Here is a 22,579-nt window from a genome sequence, read left to right as displayed (position 1 = left end):
AGCTCCTGTGTTGTTTGTTTGCACATTCCACTTCAATGACCACACACTGAAGCTGAAACATTTCATTCCAAGGATTAGACTACAGGTGATTGGGATGTTATTGAACGAGATATATTAACATTTTTCTTGGAAAGTCCAACAAAAAGAATAACGCACTGATATTACAGGAGCTGAGCTTATAGCAGCTGATGGGATTAAGTGAGGGGTCATGTTAGTAGGTAAGGTGAACAACTGGCAGCTGAGTGCAGGAAGGGTTTCAAATAATGTGGCGAGACATCTAACGGGATTGTTGCTTTTTTTTTTTTTTTTTTAAAAACTTAAGCATTTTTCCCTTGTTAGACAGTTTGGAGGAGTTTGGGGTCAAATCAGTTGGTTTTGGAAAAGGTGTGTTTTGTTGAACAAACAATCAGCGCTGTCTCAGGCCATTCTGCGTGGTTGATGATGTGACTTTGGTTGTTACACAAAACGTTGGTAATCCCAGTTTATTGATGATGCTACAATGCTGTCCAATAATATTGGTCACTTTTTTCTTTTTTTTTGGCGCTGCTGCCTTCCATTACTTTGCATGATGGAAAAAAAAACCAACCCGATCGCCAGAATAAATCTTAGCTAAGTATGTTTCTGCAAAACACAAATGAATGAATGCTCGTATTTGTTTATGTTGATTTTTCTAATCCTTCTAATCATATTGTCATGTTTATTCTCTGGTTTGGTTTAGGCACAAAAACTACTTGGTTTCTGTTAGGAAAATATCATGAATTGGCTTTGAATATCTGTTTACTGTCGCTACAAACACGTCTGATGTCAAAATGTCTCCTTAAAAACACCCAGTTTTATCTCCACAAACACAGCTAGAAAGTCCCAAGTTCTCCTTCAAAACCACTGGCTACTGGTGTTTGCAAATGTGGAAACGCTGCTTTCCCCTGGTCAAACCTAACCAGTCGTTTCACACTTACAAAACACAGATTCGAACTGCAGTCACAGGTCTGTCTGCCTTGTTGCGTGTAACATAATATGCAGTGTTGTATAAAGTACCCAGAGGCCATACTTGAGTTAGTTGAGGTGTAATGTTAAAATACTACTTTGGTCCAAGTGTCACTCATACTCGTACTCATGTAAAAGTCTTAAAGTATCTGTTAATAAATGTACAAAATTATCAAAAGTAAAAGTAAAGTAAAATATTTATATATACATTTACATGTATGCACAAATTGTATACTATGGGTCGATCGATAACTGCCTGGCCAATTATCAGATCCAATATTTAGTACTTTCACAATTGTTGGAATCAGTGTTTTTTTTTAAAAATCTGATTGGTGATAAAATAAGATAAATTAAACATGCACTAATTTGGCTTTGATGAATGTAATCTTATGAGTAACTAGTTACTAAAGTTATAAATGAATGGAGTGGAAGTGTAAAGTCCCAGAAAACACAGACCATGAGTACGTTACTGAGTACTTAGTTACTTTCCATCACCACCTTTAATTACTGGCTCCATATGCTCCACTGTAAGTAAAAGTCATGCAGTCAACAGCTTATTTAAGGTAAAGTATGTACGTTTTATCAGTAAAATACTAATATTGTGCAGTTAAATGTTCCCTGTCAGTGTTTTACTATTAAATTAGATGTTAATACATTAATATTAATGCTGCATTAAAGTGTATGTGTCATTTTACTGCTGAAGATGTTTAAAGTGGAGCTCATTTTTACTTTTTTTATACACTGTTGGCTAGGCTATGCTGGTAATCCACAGCAACGCACCAAATTCTTTAAAATCATCATACATTTACAGAGTTGCTGTCAACGTCGTGTTGCATTTTCCGGCTAATCCAAGAGGGATTCTAAAAGGTTTATTCTGCTAAAGAGGTAGGACGGTTTTCTTAACACATAGAGGAACACTTTGATCCTTCTGATCCTCAGATCAATTTAAAAGCACAAAATTTGAAGATATGTGGTTTTCACTGGATGAAATTCCAAAAAGTAGTTTTGAAAAGTAACTGGTAACTAAAGCTGTGAGAAATGTGGTGCAGTAAGAAGTAAAATATTTGACTCTGACATGAATATGAAAGTTGCATAAAATGGAAATACTCAAGTTGAGTACGAGGACATCGAATTTGTACAGTGCTTGAGCGAATATACTTCACTGTTGGTATGTGACAAGTACTGCGTTCTAACAACAGCAGAGGTTTATCTGGATATACAGTACATGGGGGAATAGAAAATGCTGATCAAGGGAAAGCTGACAGAGAGCTTAACTTTCTGCTTTCTTAGATGCTGCTGGAGGCTTTGTGCACACAGGAGGAGGTGGAGGCAGACGGACAGCACTGTGGCCCTTCACCTCTCCTCCTTCAGGGGGCAGATTTCTACAGGGGACACCAACACAAAGACAGATTCACATCATCCAGTCAATTGAAGACAATTTCAATGCCACTTGTATATTTGGCATTAACTATTTTTAGCTACCACACGTTATGGATTATAATCCTGTGAAAAGCACAACAGTGAATGCAGCTAAGTGTGTTTCAGATGGAGGTGCATATCTGTCACACAGTACAGAGCAAATTAACAATATGCTTACTGGCTGTTTTATCTAGCACACAGCTGGCCCTCAAACTAGAATAGGTGATTCAGTGCTTTTGCTTACGCACTGCATTGCTGTGCTGACGCACTATAGACCCAGAAGACATGTGAAAACAAACACATACCTTCAGTACTGTAGGAAAGAAGATCAACATACTTATTACAAAACTCCCAAGTCACTGGGTTTATTCTACCCACCAGCACCTATATTTCACAGCACAGAATATTATATCAAATCTGACAGTGCAGGAAAAATAATAATTCTGTGTGGTGGCTGATGTTCAAATTTTCAAATCATACAGTTCTTTGTCTTTTGATTATCAGTACAATATAAGCACATGGACACATATATTTCCCAGGAACACACAAGACATGGTGCTGAAACAATTGATACATTTGATACATTAATTAGTTGATTACAAACAATTGACAAGTGATTTTATAAAAAACAAAAGTGATTCTAAAAGTAATTTTTTTTCTGTTTCAGTACTCTCAAATGGGAATATTTGCTGATCTTTTTTTTATACCTTTAAACTAAATTTCTTGTGCTTTAGGACACTGAAATGATGTATTATTTAATAGACTAAATACTTATTCTAAAAAATATTGGACATATTAGTCAATGCTGAAAATTATACATATTCAAACTGAATAGGTTGCAACACTATTACAGTCAATTTATTATGCTAGTATACTGACCTGTGTGACAACCAGTGGAAAAGTTAGAATGTGAACATACATACATAATATAAGCAAAAGCAAAAGCTATAAGTAAAAGCTAGAAATGTCAATAGTTTTGTACTTTTGTTGTTACGCTGTACAAAACACTGACGCAACGTCATATTAGCAGTACTTCTCTGCTGACTAAGACTAAACCAAACACCCTACAACAAGGACACTGAACAGTTAAATAAGATAAAATATAATAAAATATGCTTTTGAGAATGATGATGGTGTTGATGTTTCAGCAAAACAGGGCAAACAGAAAAGTAGGATTAAGATGTGTTTCACCATTCATCACTTTGTACTTTAATGTGTAACCACTGGTGGAATGCGTACTCAGATTCATGCAGTAAAAATACCTGGTCCACAATGTAGAAATACTCAATAACAAGTAGAGCATGCATCCAAAAGCCTACGTAATGAAAATGATTGAAATGATACCAACAAATGTAAACAGTGGTGTGACACTGTTGTCCCCCCCTTGTGGCCCAATTGTTAAAAAAACGCATGCTAAAGTGCCCTCCTGAGAGCCAAAACATGTGCTAAAGTGCCCTCTTGGGAGCCAAAAAAGCATGCCAAAGTGCCCTCTTGGTTGGCAAAACACACTAAACCGCCCCTTGGCTGGTTAAAACATGATAAACTGCCCTCTTGGGAGCCAAAATGCGCGATAAAGTGCCCTTCTTTTCGCCCCTGCCCTTCAAAAAGTCTGCGCACACCACTGAATGAAAATGTATACAATGTCAAAATTAAAATACTCATTTTACTGTGACTATTAGATTGTTAAAGGGTAATGCCACTCAAATAATGTTACACATTAAAATTTGTTTATGGTCTTGGGGAGTACTACTGCATATGTGAAAAAGTAATACAAAGCTTTTTTAAATAAATTAAATGATTAATTATCAATTAATGTGATATTAACAAAGTATTTCTGAAGCCATGTGAGATGTTTGACAGACCCGACATGTAAACATAATGGAGGGCTAAAACCATCAATCCATCATTCGGCTCATAATCTTCTTATTACATTTCTTATTATATTTGTTCATATGTTTTGATGTGAAATCTTAGTCTGTAAAGTAACCATATCACTACCATTATACACCACAGTAAAGTAACCTGTAACAACAGGGGAGCGAGTGAGGAATTCAGTCCCAGTTCATCTGGCAGTTTAAAAAAAGTTTATACGAATTTCCATATTATGATACATGAATAATGGTGCAGCAGCAGCCACAGCAGCAGCAGCAGCAGCAACTTCATCATTTTTTGTGAGTGGGATGATGAATTTTCATTGTATGAATTTTTTATAGGTCAGAGAAAATGTGTGGCTGTGTGTTTATTGGTTGGGTAGGCATGGAAGTGAGCATTTGAGTAATTGCGTCAAGGCACGCTGAAACTGACCCTCATGTGCTCTACAAATCAACCGTCATCATTAAATGGGAAACGATGCAAGTAAAGACTTTTGGTTGAGTTTTTTTTGGTAAGTCCTGGTGCTATGTGATGTCAAGATATTGTTGACATATTAAACTACCTTGTTACTATGTGTTTTCTGACCTATATAGGCCTACTGTATTGAACTTACCACAACTTACAAAAAATAATGCCACTTTTAAAAGTTTTTTTGCTAATCAAAATAAAGAAATGCAAAAAACAGGATTTTTTTTTTTCTCAATAAACTGTCTTTTAAAAAAAAATTATTTCCCTTAGGCTTGTATTTCTGACATTTGGACACATTTATTTGCCTGTTATCACTTTGAATTAGAAAAATATGACCAAAAACGAGAGTGTGATAGCAAGTCTGAGATAAAAACAACTTGAACTTGTCTCTTAGTGTTTAGCTAGTTTGAATAAGTTAGAGGACCACTGTTTCTTTTCATGGTCAAAAATAAACTTTGACGGTGACATTCAGCATAAAGACTCATATATAATATATGACTAATAAATATCACAATATGCGTTTAACAGCCTTACCATTTGTCCATAGAGGGTCTTGTCTCGTCTGCTAATGTATTAGCTTCCTTGTCAACAGCCTTTTCTTTCAAAATACTACATTACCCAGAAGCCCCCGCTGACATCTGTAATCACGTGATATTGTATAAAAGCACACGTGAGCTCACCCTCACCATGTTGCTTTCCTTTTGAAGGTGAACAGCCTGTGAGTGTGCGCCGCCAACCCCAATACAAGTAAGTTACATAACACAGAAAGTGCGAGAGTCAGCAGGTTTTCAAAGCCATTCGTTTAATTTTTCTGTTAATTAAACAACCTGTTTTATTTAGCCGCGACACAGCTCATGTTGGCGTTTGTAGCGCGTCACTGTTAGCCATCGTTAGCTAACTTTATGTTAGCCAGCGTGAGCATTATGCAATGCCTCCAAACTGTTACCTAAAGCTAGCTAACCACATCTGCTACACGCTTTTGTTCAGGTTTGTTCCGCTGCTTCCGCGTTTCTAAAACTCAAACATTACATATATTTCAGCGCTCGTGCTGTCATTGACTTGTTTTGTGCTGCTTGGTGTGTGTCGATGTATTGCTACGATCATCTTGGATAACAGTACATTGGTTCAGCCTCCTTCCGTGTCAGTCTATGGTTATAATGCAACCGCTTCAAGTAATTATGATCTGCAGACTGATTAAGGACGTCATAGTTGCAGGCTTGGCTTGGAAGCCAGTGAATGATCATGTTTGCCTAACTGACTTGAATGAAACGATTAACTTCCTGATTAATCGATCAACTAAAAAAGTTTAAACTCCAGTTAAATAGGAGACCAAGAAGCTTTAATCAATCACAGGTGATTGTAATTGGCTTTCTCTGCATGAAAAATTGGCAGGCTCTGTATTTAACTTATTAGCCTTCATAGCGTGATATTTGACTCATCACTTGTTACATTTGCACTTTTACTGTCATTGCAAAATGTTTAACATCAACGATGCCACTTACCTAGAACAGGGCCTTGAAACTTAAGCAACAACATTGAAATCACTTGCATATTTGCACCTGTGCATTTCCTCCATGACAAGTGCTTGTCCACTCAGACAATTGGAAACACCTGTGACTGGACAAGCGCAGGTATTGTGCTCTGATGCCAAATTTGTTAAAATGATGTAATTTCTCCAGTTCAGCCAGAAGATGCCGACTGTGTCTGCTGCCAGCGCGGAGCCTGCTGCTGTTGAGGGCGCTGAGAAGAAGCCCCTAAAGCCATGCTGCGCTTGTCCGGAGACTAAGAAAGTCAGGGATGCTTGGTAAGTACTTGATCAGAATCTGAAACCCTCTGCTTGTCACAAGTGAGAATATTTGCTTTATGTTTCTTTTCCCCTTGTTTCCTGTAGCATCATTGAAAAGGGAGAGGGAATGTGCACAGACCTGATTGAGGCACATAAGGAGTGTATGAGGGCGCTTGGCTTCAAGATTTAAAAATACTCCCTTTTTGTGTGGTAAGTATCACATGCACTCCACACATTGGTAGCTGATTATTAGCTTGTCTTCAGTGTCTTTGCTGTATCCTGAGCTGGTGCTGAGATGTTCAGTTGAGTACAAACTGGACCATCGGTGCGCTTATGCTTGAGGGAAAATCAGCAATGCAAAGTTTTTGCTTTTTAAATGAGACTTGCTGTATTTCCTATTGGCCTTAACATTAATCTGACCTTCACTTTGCATATAATTGTCTGACAGTCTAATTGGCTCAAATGAAAGATTTCCCCTTTGACATGATACACATGGGGTAATAAAAGGGATGCATTTTGTTTACAATGGCCTGTGAGCATTCAAACATCCTAATTCTGGTGTGACAACTAACTTGACTTTCACTGCTTATCCAGTTTTTTTTAAAACTGGGAACAGGAAGCTTGAACGCTCTTTTACAGGAAAAGACTGAGACACTACTTGGTTGGTGGGCCGCAGCCAAATGCATTCTGACAACCTAAGGCCCCACTTGTATTGAGTCAGTCTGGTGTGTTAATGAGTACCTGCCCTTTATGTGAACTATGTAAATGCCCAACACCTGATTTGTGTTCACCAGGTCGTTCATTGCTTCAGTTTTCTTCCTGCTGGGTCACTTGTCTCTCTCAGCTATAACTGATCTCATTGTGCGCAAACTGCACTTTCAGACTAGAACATGTAATGCTGGGCAGAGATGGGTGGGGTGTGTGGTGAAGAGGGGGTGGAGCAACTGTCTTGTGCCTGCATGACTACACATAAAAGATGCCCGAAGCCTTGTGGCTCATGTTTCAGCAGGTTAAGGGTCTGGCTGTTAAGCAGGAAATATGAACTTAATACTTTGCTGTGTTTGTCCCATGCTAAATAATGATTTTCCTGTTGCTGAATTATAAAACCAGGCCTTGGCCTTAAATATGATCTTTGGTCTTTAACTTTTTTTTTTTTTTTTTTTTTTTTTTTGTGAAACATCGGTGTGGTTCTCAATTGCTCCTTAATTTCTGTCCCAGTTCACTAGTAATGACCTGCTCACTGTTTCTCCCTCTCTCTCTCTCTCCTGCAGTGTATTGCTGTGAAAGTGAAAAACAACCCTGGACATTCCCTTCATTCCCTCTTATTTATACCTCCACCTGGAAGGGAACTGTTGCGATGAAGCACTCTTTTAAAGTCTTCAGAATTTGAAAATGTGTGATTTAAACTGTTTGAAACTGAATAAAAGTCCTATGCAATAACTTCTCATTGGTCAATATTTGTCTTCATCTTAATGTTCTTGACAGTCCCATTCTCTCAGTGAACGGCTGCTTGCCACAGTTGCTGTCCCTGGTATGCACTTAGGCTTAAAAATAACTTCTGCCCCTGCAAAGTCAATACTTGGCATATCTGCATTCTTCCGCTGTAGTGTGTCACTTGTACTGAAGTGTGCCTGGCAGTGGACATCTAGTTTGCCACATTCACAAAGCTGCCTGAAATGCTAAGCTTCAACTCTGCAGAAGTGTGAACTGGTCCACCTTTTTCATGCTGCCAGCTTTAAGTGACATTTTAAATTTCTCATTGGGTATGCTGGTCCAAAGAATGACTTTTGCTCTTAAATTCAAAACTATGAGTTCATGCTACAAGATCAATGAATTAATCAAGCAAATTAATGAACTCAGCAAAATGTTTTTTAGTTATCACACACAGCTCATGTATCTTTCTCCCTTTTAAGTCTGCCAACTTCAGCCATTCCCAGAAGAATACTGCTTCATATAAACATTGATGGAATGTAACTAAGTACATTTACTTAAATATTGTACTTCTGTACAATTTTGAGATATTTATTCTTCACTTCAGTTCCCTATTCTGTTACTTCATACCTCCACTGTATTGTGGAGGCAAATATACCTTTACTCCACTATATTTATCTGATAACTTTAGTTGTTACTTTGCAGATTACATGCCGCATCAGAGCAAAATAAGGATTTTAATTATTTTGACTTTGACTTTTTTTTTTAATACAATGAATTTATTGGCAATTGGATCAAAAAAGTTAAATAAAAACTTTCTCCATTAATCAGAAAAAAATATGAATATCCAATCCTACAATCTGCCAGGTGGATAATTGGTCAACCTTAGTGTACAATGTAAACATGCATCTACATTTTAAGTTTCTCTACATTTTTTGCCAACTTGTTTTTACTGAAGTTCATTTAATATCAGATTCTAAAAGATTTGTCCCAACTACTATTTGATTTTCACTTATACCATAGTCATATTCCAAAATGACATCTTTACTTTTGCTCCTGTTGCCTCATTAGTGTAACTATTTTGCTTCCTGAAATGGGCGCAAATTTGCTTAATATACATTTATATCTTTGTATTTTTCTTTTGACAGTATGTTTGCCATTATTACATGTCTGTTTATTGTCTTGCTCTAATAATAAAAGAAAAAGCAAGAGCAAGAGAAGGGAGATTTCTGATGAGCGGAGATGGACTTTTCCCTGTGAGCCGTGAGTCATCCTGGCTGAGAGGACAGTCTGATATGTGAGGCGGTGGTGGTGGTGGTCGGTGTTTATACCTGAAATCTGACCTGCGCTGTCATCCTACTTATTTCAGTGTCTCTAAATATGCACCAGCTGAGCGACTCCCCTGAGAGTAAACTGAACTTATGAAGTTTGGGTGAAGATAGGTGAAGCTGTGTTGTAGCTCGGGATTGCTTCTTTTTTTTTTTTTTTTTTTTTCTGGTGTGTGACACTCTCAGAGATATTTGTCATAGTCCCTCTCCTCCCTCCCGTTTCCTGCCTCTCTCCCTCTCTCTTTCTGTTATGTTAAGTAGCAGGCCTGCTTTCTGTCCACAACTCTTTCCTCCTTGGGTTTCAATTCCAAACATGGTTATCCTTCTAGGGCTCTATCAACGCCCCCCTCCTCCCTTGTCCCTTCTCTTCCAGCTGTTGGCTCTACAGTGCAGGCCGGTGGCTGAGGGAAATCGGCAGAAAAGCCCACCGACAGAAACGGCAAGACGACTCTGGAGGGAGCGACGGTGGGAGAAGCCTGAGGAGAGGGGAAGGGACGCATAATGAGAAAAGAAGCCCATTCCAGCTGTGTTTCTATAACAAACAGAGCCGTGAGAACTTCTTCACATTGAAGAATTTTTCTGCTGCAAGCCAAGGGAACAAACATTTACTTCTGACATTTTTGGTCAGTATTAGTTGTTTATTTTTCATCGACCTTCTACTCAAACAAAACTTCGAGTGGCAACTGTTGATGGTACTGAAATAGCACCAAGTTCAGTTAGATAAGAAGTCTTTTTTTGGTCTTTTGTGCATCAGCAGCCTCTCTACCACTTGTCAGTTGAAGAGTTTCAACCATGAGTACTGAGAACGTGACTCTGGTGGACAGCTTGTTCTTTGCCCCTCTCTGCGATGGCTGGACTAATAACACAGAGGGGGCTATATACCATTTGGGCAACACCATCTTGTTCCTGGGCTACATGGGAGGCAGTGGGGCCTACGGGTGCCTCTTCATCTTTGGCTTCCTGGCCCCCGCCTTTGGGTGCCTGACCCTGTGGGGTTGGATGACAATGTGCGGCCTGGACGTCTTCACCTGGAACCTGCTTCTGCTGCTGGTGTGCTTCGCTCAGATCTGCCACCTCCTTTACCGGCTGCACCAGGAGGGCATAAGGAGCGATGAGCTGACCTCCCTCTACCAGGCGGTGTACCTGCCGCTGGGCGTGCCCATCCAGGTGTTCAAGGAGATCTCAGGTGCCTTTGAGAACAAGGTGGTGGAGCTGAAAGCAGGGGAGACGTATGCAGTGGAGGGCAAGACGCCCATCGACCAGCTCTCCTTTCTGCTGTCTGGGAGGTGGGGACTGTGTGCGTTTGGGCATGTGTGTGTGCACATCTACACACCTGTACTACATAATGCAAGCCAGCACCACTTACTGTCTCCAACGATACACGATCAACACACTCGAGAAGTAGTGGTGATACCACAATGTAAACATACTCAAACGTACTACGTGGAACTTTAAACTGGTGATTAAAGTTTCAGTTTAGTACTGAAGCTTCTATATGACCTTTGAAAACAAGCTCATCAGCGAGAAGATATTTCTGTACAGTTACAATAGTTATTCTTAAAACTTGTCACTGTGTCCACTATCTAGTCACTCATTTTGTCCCTCATCCAGTGCCGAGCAGGTAGAGTGCAGTAAGTCAAACCAGTCAAGCTGTGGCTGTAAAACCAAAACGACAAGCTGAAAGATGCTTAAATGCTCAGGGTCAGGATATAATTATCTGTGGGTATTATCCCTGTGGACAATATCTTTCACACTACATATGATGTCATTTGATCCATTGTTAAAATCTAAACATTGATCATAGCTGCAGAGAACCACACCAGTGATACCCTGTACTGACACCCTGTACACTTTGGTGACAAGCTAAAGCATTGGAGGTCACCAAAACATGTTTTTCTGTAAGTTTTTCTATTTATCTTTTTTTAAAATGATATATTTGTTAGATAAAGGTAATTTTATCTGCACCCTTACAGCCTTTTGTCAGGTTGGTTGTGGCCCCCTCTGCCTGCGTGATTAGGACTAGACTGAGCAACAAAATGAAGCAACACTGTATTTTTGACCAGATACCTTGATACTGATACTGAGACAATACTGCAATGATGAATACTGGCACTTTGACATTTGTGCTCAATCATCATCAGTAATGTGCATATAATGACTGAGTGGGTAACTGCTAGTACAAGTAGTACAGTCTGAAAATGACGTCTCTTTATGGTTATACAGCCTTTAAAACCAGAAAAAGACAACACTTACAACAATATCCACAATCATATGTAGTCTCATATCAAGATAATAATATATATTGTATATAGTTATCAAGCCTAGTATATTACGCCTCATCAGGAAATCTGGACACAGCTGATAGCATGTTGTTGCAGGTTCTAGTATCACAGAATGTAAGACTTAATCAGACGGTGGTCACTAATTTGTCCAGAGGCATTTTTGTAGTATTTATTGGTTTAAATTCTTCTTTTAGTGATAGACAAACTAGCACCCACTGCTTTAAACAAATCCTCTATTTTAACTGTGGAGCTGGGTCCCTATTTCTGTCTCTTTCATGCTGTTGGCAGAGTGTAACCGTCACAGGAAATGTATCCTCTTCATCCAAACATCCTCAAAGTGGAACTGCATTAGATTTCACAGTCCTGGAGGCTACACAAGAGAAATGTTGTAAACAAAGTATTTTTGTCCGTGACTCACCATCGTGCCGTGCCTCTGCACGCTGCCAGCTGGTCAAATGATATCTTTGTACTTTGGAGAGGAGTGGACGCTGTGGTCCTCTTACCTTAAATTAAATGTTGGCCACGCTGAGACCAGCTCAGTGTTCAGGCCAAATGTGGGACAAGAAACAAACAAAAAGATAATAATGTTTTTTTTTTTTCAGCACAGTTCTTGATTTTTGGCTCTTTGGATATGTTTGTCAATGTGCATCATTTTTCTTTCAGTTTTAAAGACTTTCATGACTGTTGTATGTGCCACTACTAAACATGTTACTGAAGTCATTTTTCATTAATCAACACAGCCTCCTGTTTGGAGTGACTGCACTACATGGCCAAAAGTATGTGGACACGTGATAGTTGGGACATCTCGTTCCAGAACCACGGGCATTAATCTGCTCCGCTGTGCTCGGAAGACTGATCATCAGATTTTGAATCTGGCTGCAGGGATTTGCTCCCGTTTCAGACACAAGAGCATTAGTGATGCTCAACACTGATTTTGGACACCAAAGTGTGGTTTCAGTTGACGCTCCAGTTCATCCTAAAGTTGTTGGATGGAGTTGAGGTCAGGGATCTTTCACACCAAACTCGTGACAGGGCTTCTTGATGGAACTGGCTGTATGAGCAAGGTTATTGTCATATCGCAACTTTAGCATTAAGATACACCTTTGAACATACCACAAGTAGTTTTCAACACTCTCAATTTAATACTTGTACCTCAACGACCAACAGAGGCAAACACAACTATCTGTCGCAAGATTGGCCATTTCTTTATAGTTATATATAATACCGACTACTGTTCAGATACTTATACTTAAATTTCATGGTGGAATGCTGAGGATGAATTGAGTAGTCGGACAGCTGCTTACCACAAGAGGAAGCCCATACAGTGCTTTTGTGTATATTTCATATATAGCGTTATCATGTGTATTCTCCACAGGCACACACATTTTGGGGTGCAAATGAGACAAGCAGCCCAAAAAAACTAAAGACAGGGGTGTTCACTTTTGGTCATATAGTGCTAGTGCCACAAAGTACCGTATCATCAGTACAGTGGCATTTTATGCACAGGACTTTCCAGTGGAAATTCCTCCCCATGCCACACAGGGTAATTAATACCTACCACACTACACAGAAAAATAGCTATTAATTAACACCCATGAAGAGTCTAAATATAGTCCTGTAGTAGCCTAGTTTTAAACTGCTACAAAGATAGTGAACTAACACTATACCAAGTATTTATATGAATACCAGCCACTAGGGGCGCCTTATTAAAGCCAGACTAATACATTTTGTTTCCTTTGCTTGCTTTATGATGAAAACCCCGTCTTTTGAACATGATATGATACATGAGTTTTGTGCGCAATGTCAAGACGTCAAAAGCGCACTGCTTGTACATGACGTGAGGAACTCACTAGAGTGCATTCATAAATATTGAAGCGTACTCTCGCACAAACTGGACCGTTCATAAAGAGTGCTGTCAGGGTTTATTGTTTGGTTACGCAGAGCACCAAACCCTCCTCAGAGGCACTCTGTCTGAGGAGACGGAGCAGCATGCAGCAGCAACAGTGGTATCCTTTGTTGGTGCGAATCCAGCTGTATGAGCAGCTGCTTTTCTATGTATTTCTCTCTGTCGATGTCAGCTTGAATGACACGAAGCAGCCCTGATATGACAACATTCAGCTCAAGTTGAAATAAGGATAAGTCTTTGACGTAATCCAATGACGGCTCAGTGTTTAGTGTGCTGGGTCATCTCACTCTGCGGAAGTCGTTCTTTTCAAATAAAGCTTCCCTCTCTGGGAGGAATGTCTTAAACGATGATTCCTGTGTGCAGAGGGGATCCTGGCTGAAGGCGAAACTTGAAGGAACCCTTCAGTCTGTTCACGGCTTCTCTAGCAGAGATATTCATGTTAATATTTACCTCCAAGATCTTGGACTGGCACTGGCAAAGTGACCTCCAGCTCCCTCCCGGCTCTCATTATCACTACTTAATCCCTGTCTCTCCCTTTAACCTCGTATCTTACTCTCTATTCCTTTTTTAGGATCAATGTGTCTTTGGAGGGCCAGTTCCTGCACTACATCCACCGCCACCAGTTCCTCGACTCTCCGGAGTGGGAGTCTCTCAGGCCAAACGAAGAGGGAAAGTTTCAGGTATGGGTTTCGGCAGTTCAGTCAGCTGCGAACTCTGGCAGTAAAATGTTAAACCTTGTGGTACAGTCATTGTTCGATTTGAAACAAGAAACCCCGGTTGTATATCAGGTTGTCTTTTGTGGACTTCTATTGGACTCCGCTTCTGGCCGATAAGATGAACAAGGGAAAGCAGCTGTCCTCTTGTCTTTCACATATCCTGTTGCTAAAGATTAGCTCGGTTAAAGTAGGAACGAGGCCCGGAGGTCACGGTGGACATGCAGGGTTTGCAAACAAGAAGGCTGTGCTGGCTGCTGGATCAGTGAGGTGTACAAACAAAGGTCAAGCTGCAGCTGATGATTGTTTTCATCAACATTTATCCACCATTTAAACTTTGTCTATAAAGCATCAGAAAATTGAAGCAAATGACTGTTTTCATTTCCAATAGCCAGAGGTGATTAATGCAAATATTTTATATCACTGGAACAACAGTCTAAAACCTGAAGATCTTCATATTACTATAATAAATTCCAGTGCAAAATATCCAGTCCTCAGATAGTATATAGATATATTCTGTATATATACATAGATTCTAGTAGATAGCGGCAGATTTCTAAAAGTTTGGACAGAACCAGGTTTACATCCCCCCCCAGCTCTCAGTCTTTATGCTAATCTAAGCTAACCACCCTCTAGCTACAGCCTCACGCTTGATTGATAGATGAGTGGTATTGATCTTCTCATCCAACCCTCAACAACCCCCTCCCCCCCAAAAGCAAATACGAGAACTTCCCAAAATGTCAAACTATTCCTTCAACATGACATTATGGGCAAATGATGAATATTTTGACATTTCCCTAGACAAAGTTATGAGCGAGCATTTCCTTTTGCATTGACGTCTCCAACTGTCCATATGGAAATACTGTGATCTGTATGGTTGAAGGTGTACATGAGTGCCCTAGTACCTTTGAGGCGTTGATATTCAGGTGTTTCATTCATACTCCCCAGGTGACCCTGACAGCAGAAGAAGACTCCCGCTACATCTCTTGGCGGCGTCGGCGACTCTACATGCTTATATCAAAGGAACGCTACATCGCCCGTCTCTTCTCCGTCATGCTGGGCTATGACATCGCTGAGAAGCTCTACAACCTCAACAACAAGCTCTACATTAAGAGCGGCGTGCTCCTGGACATTCGCCTTCCCAGCCTCTACCATGTGCTGGCCCCCTCCTCGCAGGGCAGTGAGGGCGGCAGCGGCAGCGACGGCGGCCCCGCCAAGGAGCAGCAGACTGAACAGCAGGTGGAAGATGCAGCACCGGCCTACCAGAGGTCCGATCCAGCCCAGTCTCAGCCCCTCCTGCAGGGACCAAGAAAGACCACTGCGGATGAACCCCAGGCCCCCCAGCACGACCGCTACCAGCACCCCTGGGCGTCGGACCCGGAGCTGCCCTCTGGTGAGGACTCCACCAGCCTGGTCCTGGAGGACTTTGCTGATGTGGCGGGCTCCTTAATGGATTATGGCAATGAGAGGGATTATTTGAGGTAGAGGGGCAGGGTGCTGGAGCTAACACACTGGGTCACCACTTAAGCTACATGTAAGTACCTCACCTGGGTGGAGACTGGCATGGGGGTGGTGTGTGTGCATGGGTGGCTTGCGGTGCACAATTCTTACTAACCTGACATCATAGCAAGATACAGTAGAGGTCTGGGCTATATGGCTGAAGGCAGTACAGCACTGATGTGAATATTTTTCCCCTCCACGTATCATTTACATTAACATACAGATTTAAGACAGCTGTAATTTCTAGTAACCACAGAATTATGACATTAAACACAACACATCAGATTATCTGAAAACATAAAATAACACACTGTAGATTAAACTACCCAGCACATATGCATAAAGCTACTTAAACCTTTATAACTTAACATATATATGCAAGTGTTATTTTGTTATTGTAAGTTAGTTAAACTTAAGATTTTGTTTGTTTTTTATTTTCAGACAAACCTAAAAACACAAGTTTTAACTTGAAATGATGAGTTGGATGAATTTACTGTACAGAGTTCAGTCACAATTAAAAAGATTCCCCTCGAGCTCTTAACATATTGTTATTATTCTAAATACTGAAACAAAGTTGCTCCAGCAGGAACAACTGCATTTTTCTGTGTGTGTGTGAACTGAAGATTGCACTCTTTAACATGAGAAAATGTGAAGGAAATCCATTTTGTTTGTAATGTTGATGCATGTGATGGAGCAATTTTGATTCAACTGAATAATTCAGGTTTATTTAACCTCTTTTCTCAAGTTTAGTTTAGTTTTATGCTGTAATGTATCATTATTAAGTTAATTACATAATGTCATTGCTGTAAAATAATGAAATCATCAGCGTTGAGTTTGCTTTCCTATAAATCTCACTATCACCATAAAATGTTGTCTGCCACCAGGCACGATATCCCGGGAATAAGAAGGTTAACTGGCGATCCCGTCGGGTTGGCAGCCTGGCACCACCTCTGTCAGCCTCTGTCTGCTTTTACATTTATATTACAGACTAAATGATTAAATAAACTCATGTTTAACTGTCAGTGCAACAACTGTGCAGATGGCGATACCACTTGGAAATGCTGGGTGGTGGGAAAGTTGTCTCTTGCCACTTCAACATAACAACTGGTTCCACACAAAGCAGAGTTTGACCTAATTATTGAAACTAAATGAAGTAAACTCATATGTAAGGCACTGTTTTGACTAATATTCTTAAATTGAAAAAAGGCCAAAATGATTCAGCCTACAGTGTTCTTTCATTTTAATGAGTGAATAATAATGAAGGATATATTTTAACACACTCAAAGTGTTTTACATAATGGGGTTTTTTTTTACTTTGAAATCTGGATCATGTGTTCCAAGTTCTAGTACAAAGGGTTAGGGTTAACCCTAACTCTTTGTGCCGGAACTTGGAACACACGATCCACAAATGTGCTCATAAATAAATACATAAAAATATGAACATCTGCAGATCCGTGACAACTGGGCAAACCCCATCTGCTGATGAGAATCATGTGATATGATCAAACGCTCATGTTACATAACAGCCTGTGACGGGACTGTTTTTTCATGTTCAACACAATAAAACTTCAAATACTCATGTAACAATTAACAGAACTGAATTTTGTAAAAAAAAAAAAAAAAAACAAAAAAAAAAAACACGTTATGATCAATGTACAATGTAAACACACATATTGTTAACTTGCAAAAATGACTCTGCAAAACACTGTTTTGATTAAATGGTGCTCAGTGAACAACTGGACTATTTGTAGCTACAGACTGACATTAAATGGCAGCCAGAATTATTTGCCGCTGGCCTTGTCAGCTTTTGGGATATCTGGATTATTATTCTATTTTCAAACCATACTTTAAGATTAAAATTCCTTCCCTTGCCAGCTGCTCTGTATTAGTGTTTGCTTTGGCGCTGACACTCACAAGCTTACAGTTGTCTTTGGTACAGTAGCAGAATTAAATTTGTTCACTCAGATGAAGCAGTTTAATGGCAAATGAGCTCAGTGTGCTCATCAGACAGCTGATTGGGTACTGTGTGTGCCTGCCCTTTGTGCGTGTTTGCGTGTATCAGTTCGATACTGTAGCGCAGACAGCAGGAGGTCGGTAGGGCAGCAGCTGTGTTCCTATCTGATCAGGATTAGAGCTTGGAAATTCAGGGGATGTCCAAATAATTCAGTTCAATGCTAATAATCCCGTGTCTGTCTGTCTGTCTGTCTGCTCATCTGTTCATCCCCCCTGCAGCCCAGCCTGCCCTCCTACCGTCTCACAAACAGCATTCGGCCAATCATAGTTGGAGGATCATATTTCATAGCTGGATAGTGGGGTCAGTGTCGGGTTGGGTTGCAGGGCGGTTGTAAAGCGGGAGGTCGAATCTATCCTGGACAGTGATATAAAAGTCTCAGTCCACAGGCCAGTGACTCTGACCGAGTGGAATAGAAAGGGTAGAACTGCACGAGAAGGCAACACAGCCAATCCCCACAACATGAGTCAAGAAATATCCTGAAAAGGGAATTGCTGTATTTTTAAACCTGGGCCATTATCTACAAGTTCGGGTGTGTAAATGATTCATACTTACCCAAGCTTTTGGAATGGGTCCAGCCGACCGCCTCGGCTGGCAGCTGCAACACAGCTACAAATGCTGCCATGTAATCCTTTTGGAACAACTCCAACTGTCAAAGTTATGTGTGCTAAAGGTGCTTGTTTTTGGCACTGGCAGGCTGAGGTTGTCATTCTAAGTGTCTGACATCATTACAGAAACGATTCCTCCAGAGAGAGACCTTTTTGTCACAAGTCTCGCTCTGAACTCTCGTGAGAGGTGTTGTTGCAGGAAGATGACAGCAAACACACGAGTAAGAGTTGGAGAGGAGAGTACAGAGTTTACCTTGAGGAACTGATTGTGATGATCTAGGTGAGGCTTCAACTGTCGCCACTCATCTTGTTAGATTTCAGAGCGAGACTCTTCTCTGGTTACAAAAAAGATGTTATTGTAAAACAAAATTAATTGTTTCCATGTTGTCAGACACTTAGAATAACAACCTCAGCCTGGTTGGAGTTGCCCCAAAGGATTACACTGCAGCCGTTGCAGCCAAGTTGCGGCTGCCAGCTGGACCAATCCCTGAAACTTGTATGAATTATTTACACACCAAAACATGAAGACAGTGGGGCCCACGTTCAGAAATATTTGAATTCCCCTATAATATGTCTCAACATCAATCTTGGATGAAAAGCTCTCTATCAAACACAGATAACTATGATATTCTGTGCTTTTCTTGGTCCATATGTGTCACTCTGTAAGCGACATTGGGTCATTGAAAAGCGCTATATAAATAAAATGAATTATTATTAGTATGATTATTATTAATAACCAGCATACTGTGAGCAGTTACAGTTGAATGTCAGCAGAAAGTGTTTTAAATCATCTAAACTATAAGTAACAGCTGGTTAGCTTTGGCATCAGGCCCATGGAGTTAAAGAGCAGGGTGTCACTTAAGAGCAGCTATTTGCACCATCAGCACATTCTAAACAGTAAGAGAGAGTCAATATTTGGTGTTTCTTTCGTTTTTTGGAAATCATTGTGTTGTGTGTTTTTAACTGACAAATGGGCTTTGTTTTTAATATAACACATCTCCTAAACCAATGATGCTGAATTGTAAAATGAATGAATACTTAGCTGTGAAGCATATCATACTTTGTTCACTTATTTCTGTAACTAATCTCAGGGGAAGAGAAACTGTGCTGTGCAGAAAGAAAACAGACACAGATCTGTTGAAGTTGCACTGTAATACCCCTCTTGGTTTCCTTGGCTGTCACGATATTGAGATATCGGTATGAAGACACTGTGAGCCTGATGTGTGATCGTGACGTTCCTAACCTAAGCTTCCATGTTGACTCTGCAGGAGGCGACAGTGACAGGACCCTGCCACCTCGTTTCCAGAGGGGCAGAGCGCCGCTGGCTCCCACCGACACTCCCAAACTGTGAGAAGAGTCCCTCCTGGAAACACTATATCATTTACAGTATAGCAGTATGAATGTGTCACATGTCACTTGTTAGGACACTGTCTCCTCGCTCCCTGTCCCTGTTCTCACCTCACTTCAAGTAACAAGACAGCCAATATTAGCAATCAATATTGGAGGCTGATGTTTATCACCATAATCATTTCACTTGGTCTCTGAGCAGCAGTGAGACTAATTGCCCTCACAGACAGGCAGACCTGCCGAATCTATTCCGATTGAATAAACAGATAATTTAGCGGATTGCATTTGCAAAATCTATAATTTAGCAACTATGTGAAAAAATAAAATGTTTAAAGGACATTTACATTGTGTAGTGTGTTTCTGCAGCTGCTATCAGAGACAAGCATCTGTCCAGTTACACATGGACTTACAGATTCTGTATCCAACATTAATGAAACCATCATGTTAATGGCACTGGAACACTGAGGACAGGGACAGCCTTCACCTCGTTACTTACCAGCACATTAAATGTTACGAAATGTTATTTCATGTCATGTTATAAGAATGGATTCTGTGATACAGAAACAGATGAATTTGTGTTTCATCTCACTTATATTTGATGTTACAGCTACGATTGTTTGATTTGGACTTGACTTCATGTGATTTGTTGTGAAATTTGACTTTAAACTTTTCCCACAAAGACTAATTGACTTGACCCCGTAATGTTACTACACGTTCTTCTGGCTGTAACAACTGCTTGAAATACAAAACCAATTCTTAAACCATTCAAAGATCTGGAAAACATTTGTATTTGCATATTTTACAGAACTTTCCAAACCAGTGGATGAGCAACTTGGGTACAAAACTTGCAACCTGGCTGTGTAGATTTCTTTCAGTTGAACTTTCATGTGTTGTTGGGCATGTTTTTGTGGATTTATCTGAATGCACCAGGACTTGGTTCACTGTCAGAAACCTTAGAGGTGAGCTTGTCATACTGAATTTCAGAGCATGATACCAAATCCAAGGACAACCACTCACTTCGTTGTTGATGATATTGGATGCCTGTAAACCACTTTTTTTTTTCATTTTTGTAATTAACTTAGTATTTAATACACACATGTATACTGTGAATTGTGTTATTTGTCTGTTCATTGATTTCCAAATAGAGACATGGGACTAAAATGAAGAAGTAAATGTTTTAAAAAAAGTATTTTCTTGGGGCCAAGATTTCTCCATAAAGCTCTTTGTGTGCAGTGAAAATGTAGTTTGTTTTCTGTTACTGTTGGCTTCCACTTAAACACTTAGCTTATGCAGCATCCATTAATAGAACCGACACACTATGGTGTTCTATTGTAGTCTATGGGAGATGCATGGACAAGCAGACTGCACACTACTGCCACTACAAAATGAAAGCTCACCCTTCAGAGTATAGGCTAAAGACTTGATGATAACTTAATCATTTCTCCAAATGGGTGCTGTAGTTTATTTGTTGTTTTGCCCCCCTGATTATTAATTGTGCTATAAAAAAAAAAAGCTTAAGCTATAAAACAACAAAGCTATACATTATGGCTATCAAAAAAGAGCAGACAAACTTTTAACATCTTAATCATGATGTATTGTTATTATGAATGAAGAAACCTCTGCAGCGATTAAATTAACATGTTGTGATGACCTTAAACTGGGTGACCGTGTCAATATCTGTGGATCATGTTACCCACAGCTAGTGAAGTTGGATTAATATCACGGTCAGCTACCTTACTCATGTCAATCTGTTACTAACCTCAGCCAGAAGCACCAGTCTGCAATAGATCTAGTGTAAGGTTAACATAACTTGCTAATAAATCATTTAATTAAAATACAAATCAAACAAAACATGCCTTGAAAACACATTCAGCGTTTGCTTATGACAACATACCGAAATACAGATCCCTCCATCTGATAATGGTAAATGGACTTGCATTCCTACAGCGCTTTTCCAGCCTACTGACGGCTCAAAGCGCTTTACATCCATCCATTCACTCACACACTGATGGCATAGGCTGCCATGGGGTCTTGGACAGCAGGGAGTCTTGGATTCGAAGCAGCAACCTTCCTGTTACTGGATGACCTGCTCTACCTGCTGAGCTACAACCGCCTGATGATCAGGGAAACTGAGAGGGGATGGATGACGGAGTGCTCTGCCCATTCAGCCCTGCACCAACTGCAACGAAACGGCTTTTCACACTTCGTTTTCTAAGCCCAAGGCTAAGAAGGGACCCCTGGATAATTTTACCCATATTTCACACACAGGCCCCATACTGGATGCTGTTATAATGTGTGCCAGATTCCACAGCACCAGATACCACAGCACACCTTCAGGGGTCTATGCTTCGAGGGGTCAGGGCTGTTCTGACAGCAAAAGGAGGACCAACACAGTATTAGACAGGTGGTCATTATGTTTGCCTGACTGGTGTACGCTCTTTGTTAAGCCTCTGTGTGACTTAAAAGCTGCATTTTGTATGATGAAGCCAAATCCTATGAATGCCCTTAAATTTAAACTGAAGGCCATTTGTTTATTCAAAAACACCTAGGCTGTTTAATTGTTCTATATAGGTAATTTAGGCATCTTGTTGAAAATAGGTATAAAGGTAGAGTAATAAGTAATGTATTACTCTATGCAGACGGTGATACTGTAACGAAATATATCACTTTAAAAGGAAATTAAGTGACTTGCCCATCACTGACAGCCATAAATACCTAAATAACATCATAATGCCACCTTGTAAAAAGCCTGAATTCATGCTTCATCAGCTCTGTCTGCCAGATGACAAGCTGAGACACATTTCTCTAACTTACCAGGTGGTCCAACTTCCTCACTCACTTTTGTCCACACCAGGACGTCGAACACTTTGTCCTGTCTCAGTTCGAACAGATGTGTTGTCATACAGCTCTGAATAGCCACAAAC

At 40.2% G+C, this 22,579-nt stretch overlaps 2 protein-coding genes across 3 annotated transcripts; both read left to right on the top strand.

Annotated features, from left to right (window-relative positions):
* The first annotated feature begins 5,343 nt into the window (after window positions 1–5,343).
* LOC119025469 (cytochrome c oxidase copper chaperone) lies at window positions 5,344–7,972 on the top strand. The gene is made up of 4 exons (XM_037109043.1): window positions 5,344–5,490; window positions 6,423–6,547; window positions 6,635–6,739; window positions 7,801–7,972. The coding sequence occupies exons 2-3, from the start codon at window positions 6,435–6,437 to the stop codon at window positions 6,717–6,719; spliced, it is 198 nt and encodes a 65-aa protein (XP_036964938.1). The 5' UTR covers window positions 5,344–5,490; window positions 6,423–6,434; the 3' UTR covers window positions 6,720–6,739; window positions 7,801–7,972.
* A 1,699-nt stretch (window positions 7,973–9,671) lies between these two features.
* On the top strand, window positions 9,672–20,894 carry popdc2 (popeye domain containing 2). Of its 2 annotated transcripts, none has more exons than XM_037110598.1 (4): window positions 9,672–10,574; window positions 14,048–14,156; window positions 15,138–15,723; window positions 19,577–20,894. In XM_037110598.1, exons 1-3 carry the CDS (start codon window positions 10,081–10,083, stop codon window positions 15,672–15,674), a joined length of 1,140 nt encoding a protein of 379 aa, XP_036966493.1. In that variant the 5' UTR covers window positions 9,672–10,080; the 3' UTR covers window positions 15,675–15,723; window positions 19,577–20,894. The 2 variants fall into 2 exon arrangements, with proteins under 2 accessions (XP_036966493.1, XP_036966494.1); XM_037110599.1 differs by having other exon boundaries at window positions 9,675–10,574; window positions 15,138–15,582.
* Window positions 20,895–22,579: the final 1,685 nt, after the last annotated feature.

This window comes from Acanthopagrus latus, chromosome 9 (genome assembly GCF_904848185.1).
Source record: "Acanthopagrus latus isolate v.2019 chromosome 9, fAcaLat1.1, whole genome shotgun sequence".
Lineage (NCBI taxonomy): Eukaryota > Metazoa > Chordata > Actinopteri > Spariformes > Sparidae > Acanthopagrus > Acanthopagrus latus.
The sequence above is the reverse complement of the archived record's forward strand: the minus strand, read 5'-3'. Positions and strand labels throughout refer to the sequence as shown.

Excerpts from the sequence above, each read along its gene's own strand:
- LOC119025469 (XM_037109043.1), top strand. The coding sequence starts at position 6,435 with ATGCCGACTGTGTCTGCTGCCAGCGCGGAGCCTGCTGCTGTTGAGGGC. Across the intron at positions 6,548-6,634 it reads AAGAAAGTCAGGGATGCTTG|CATCATTGAAAAGGGAGAGG; the intron begins GTAAGTACTTGA and ends TGTTTCCTGTAG.
- popdc2 (XM_037110598.1), top strand. The coding sequence starts at position 10,081 with ATGAGTACTGAGAACGTGACTCTGGTGGACAGCTTGTTCTTTGCCCCT. Across the intron at positions 10,575-14,047 it reads TCCTTTCTGCTGTCTGGGAG|GATCAATGTGTCTTTGGAGG; the intron begins GTGGGGACTGTG and ends TTCCTTTTTTAG. Across the intron at positions 14,157-15,137 it reads ACGAAGAGGGAAAGTTTCAG|GTGACCCTGACAGCAGAAGA; the intron begins GTATGGGTTTCG and ends CATACTCCCCAG.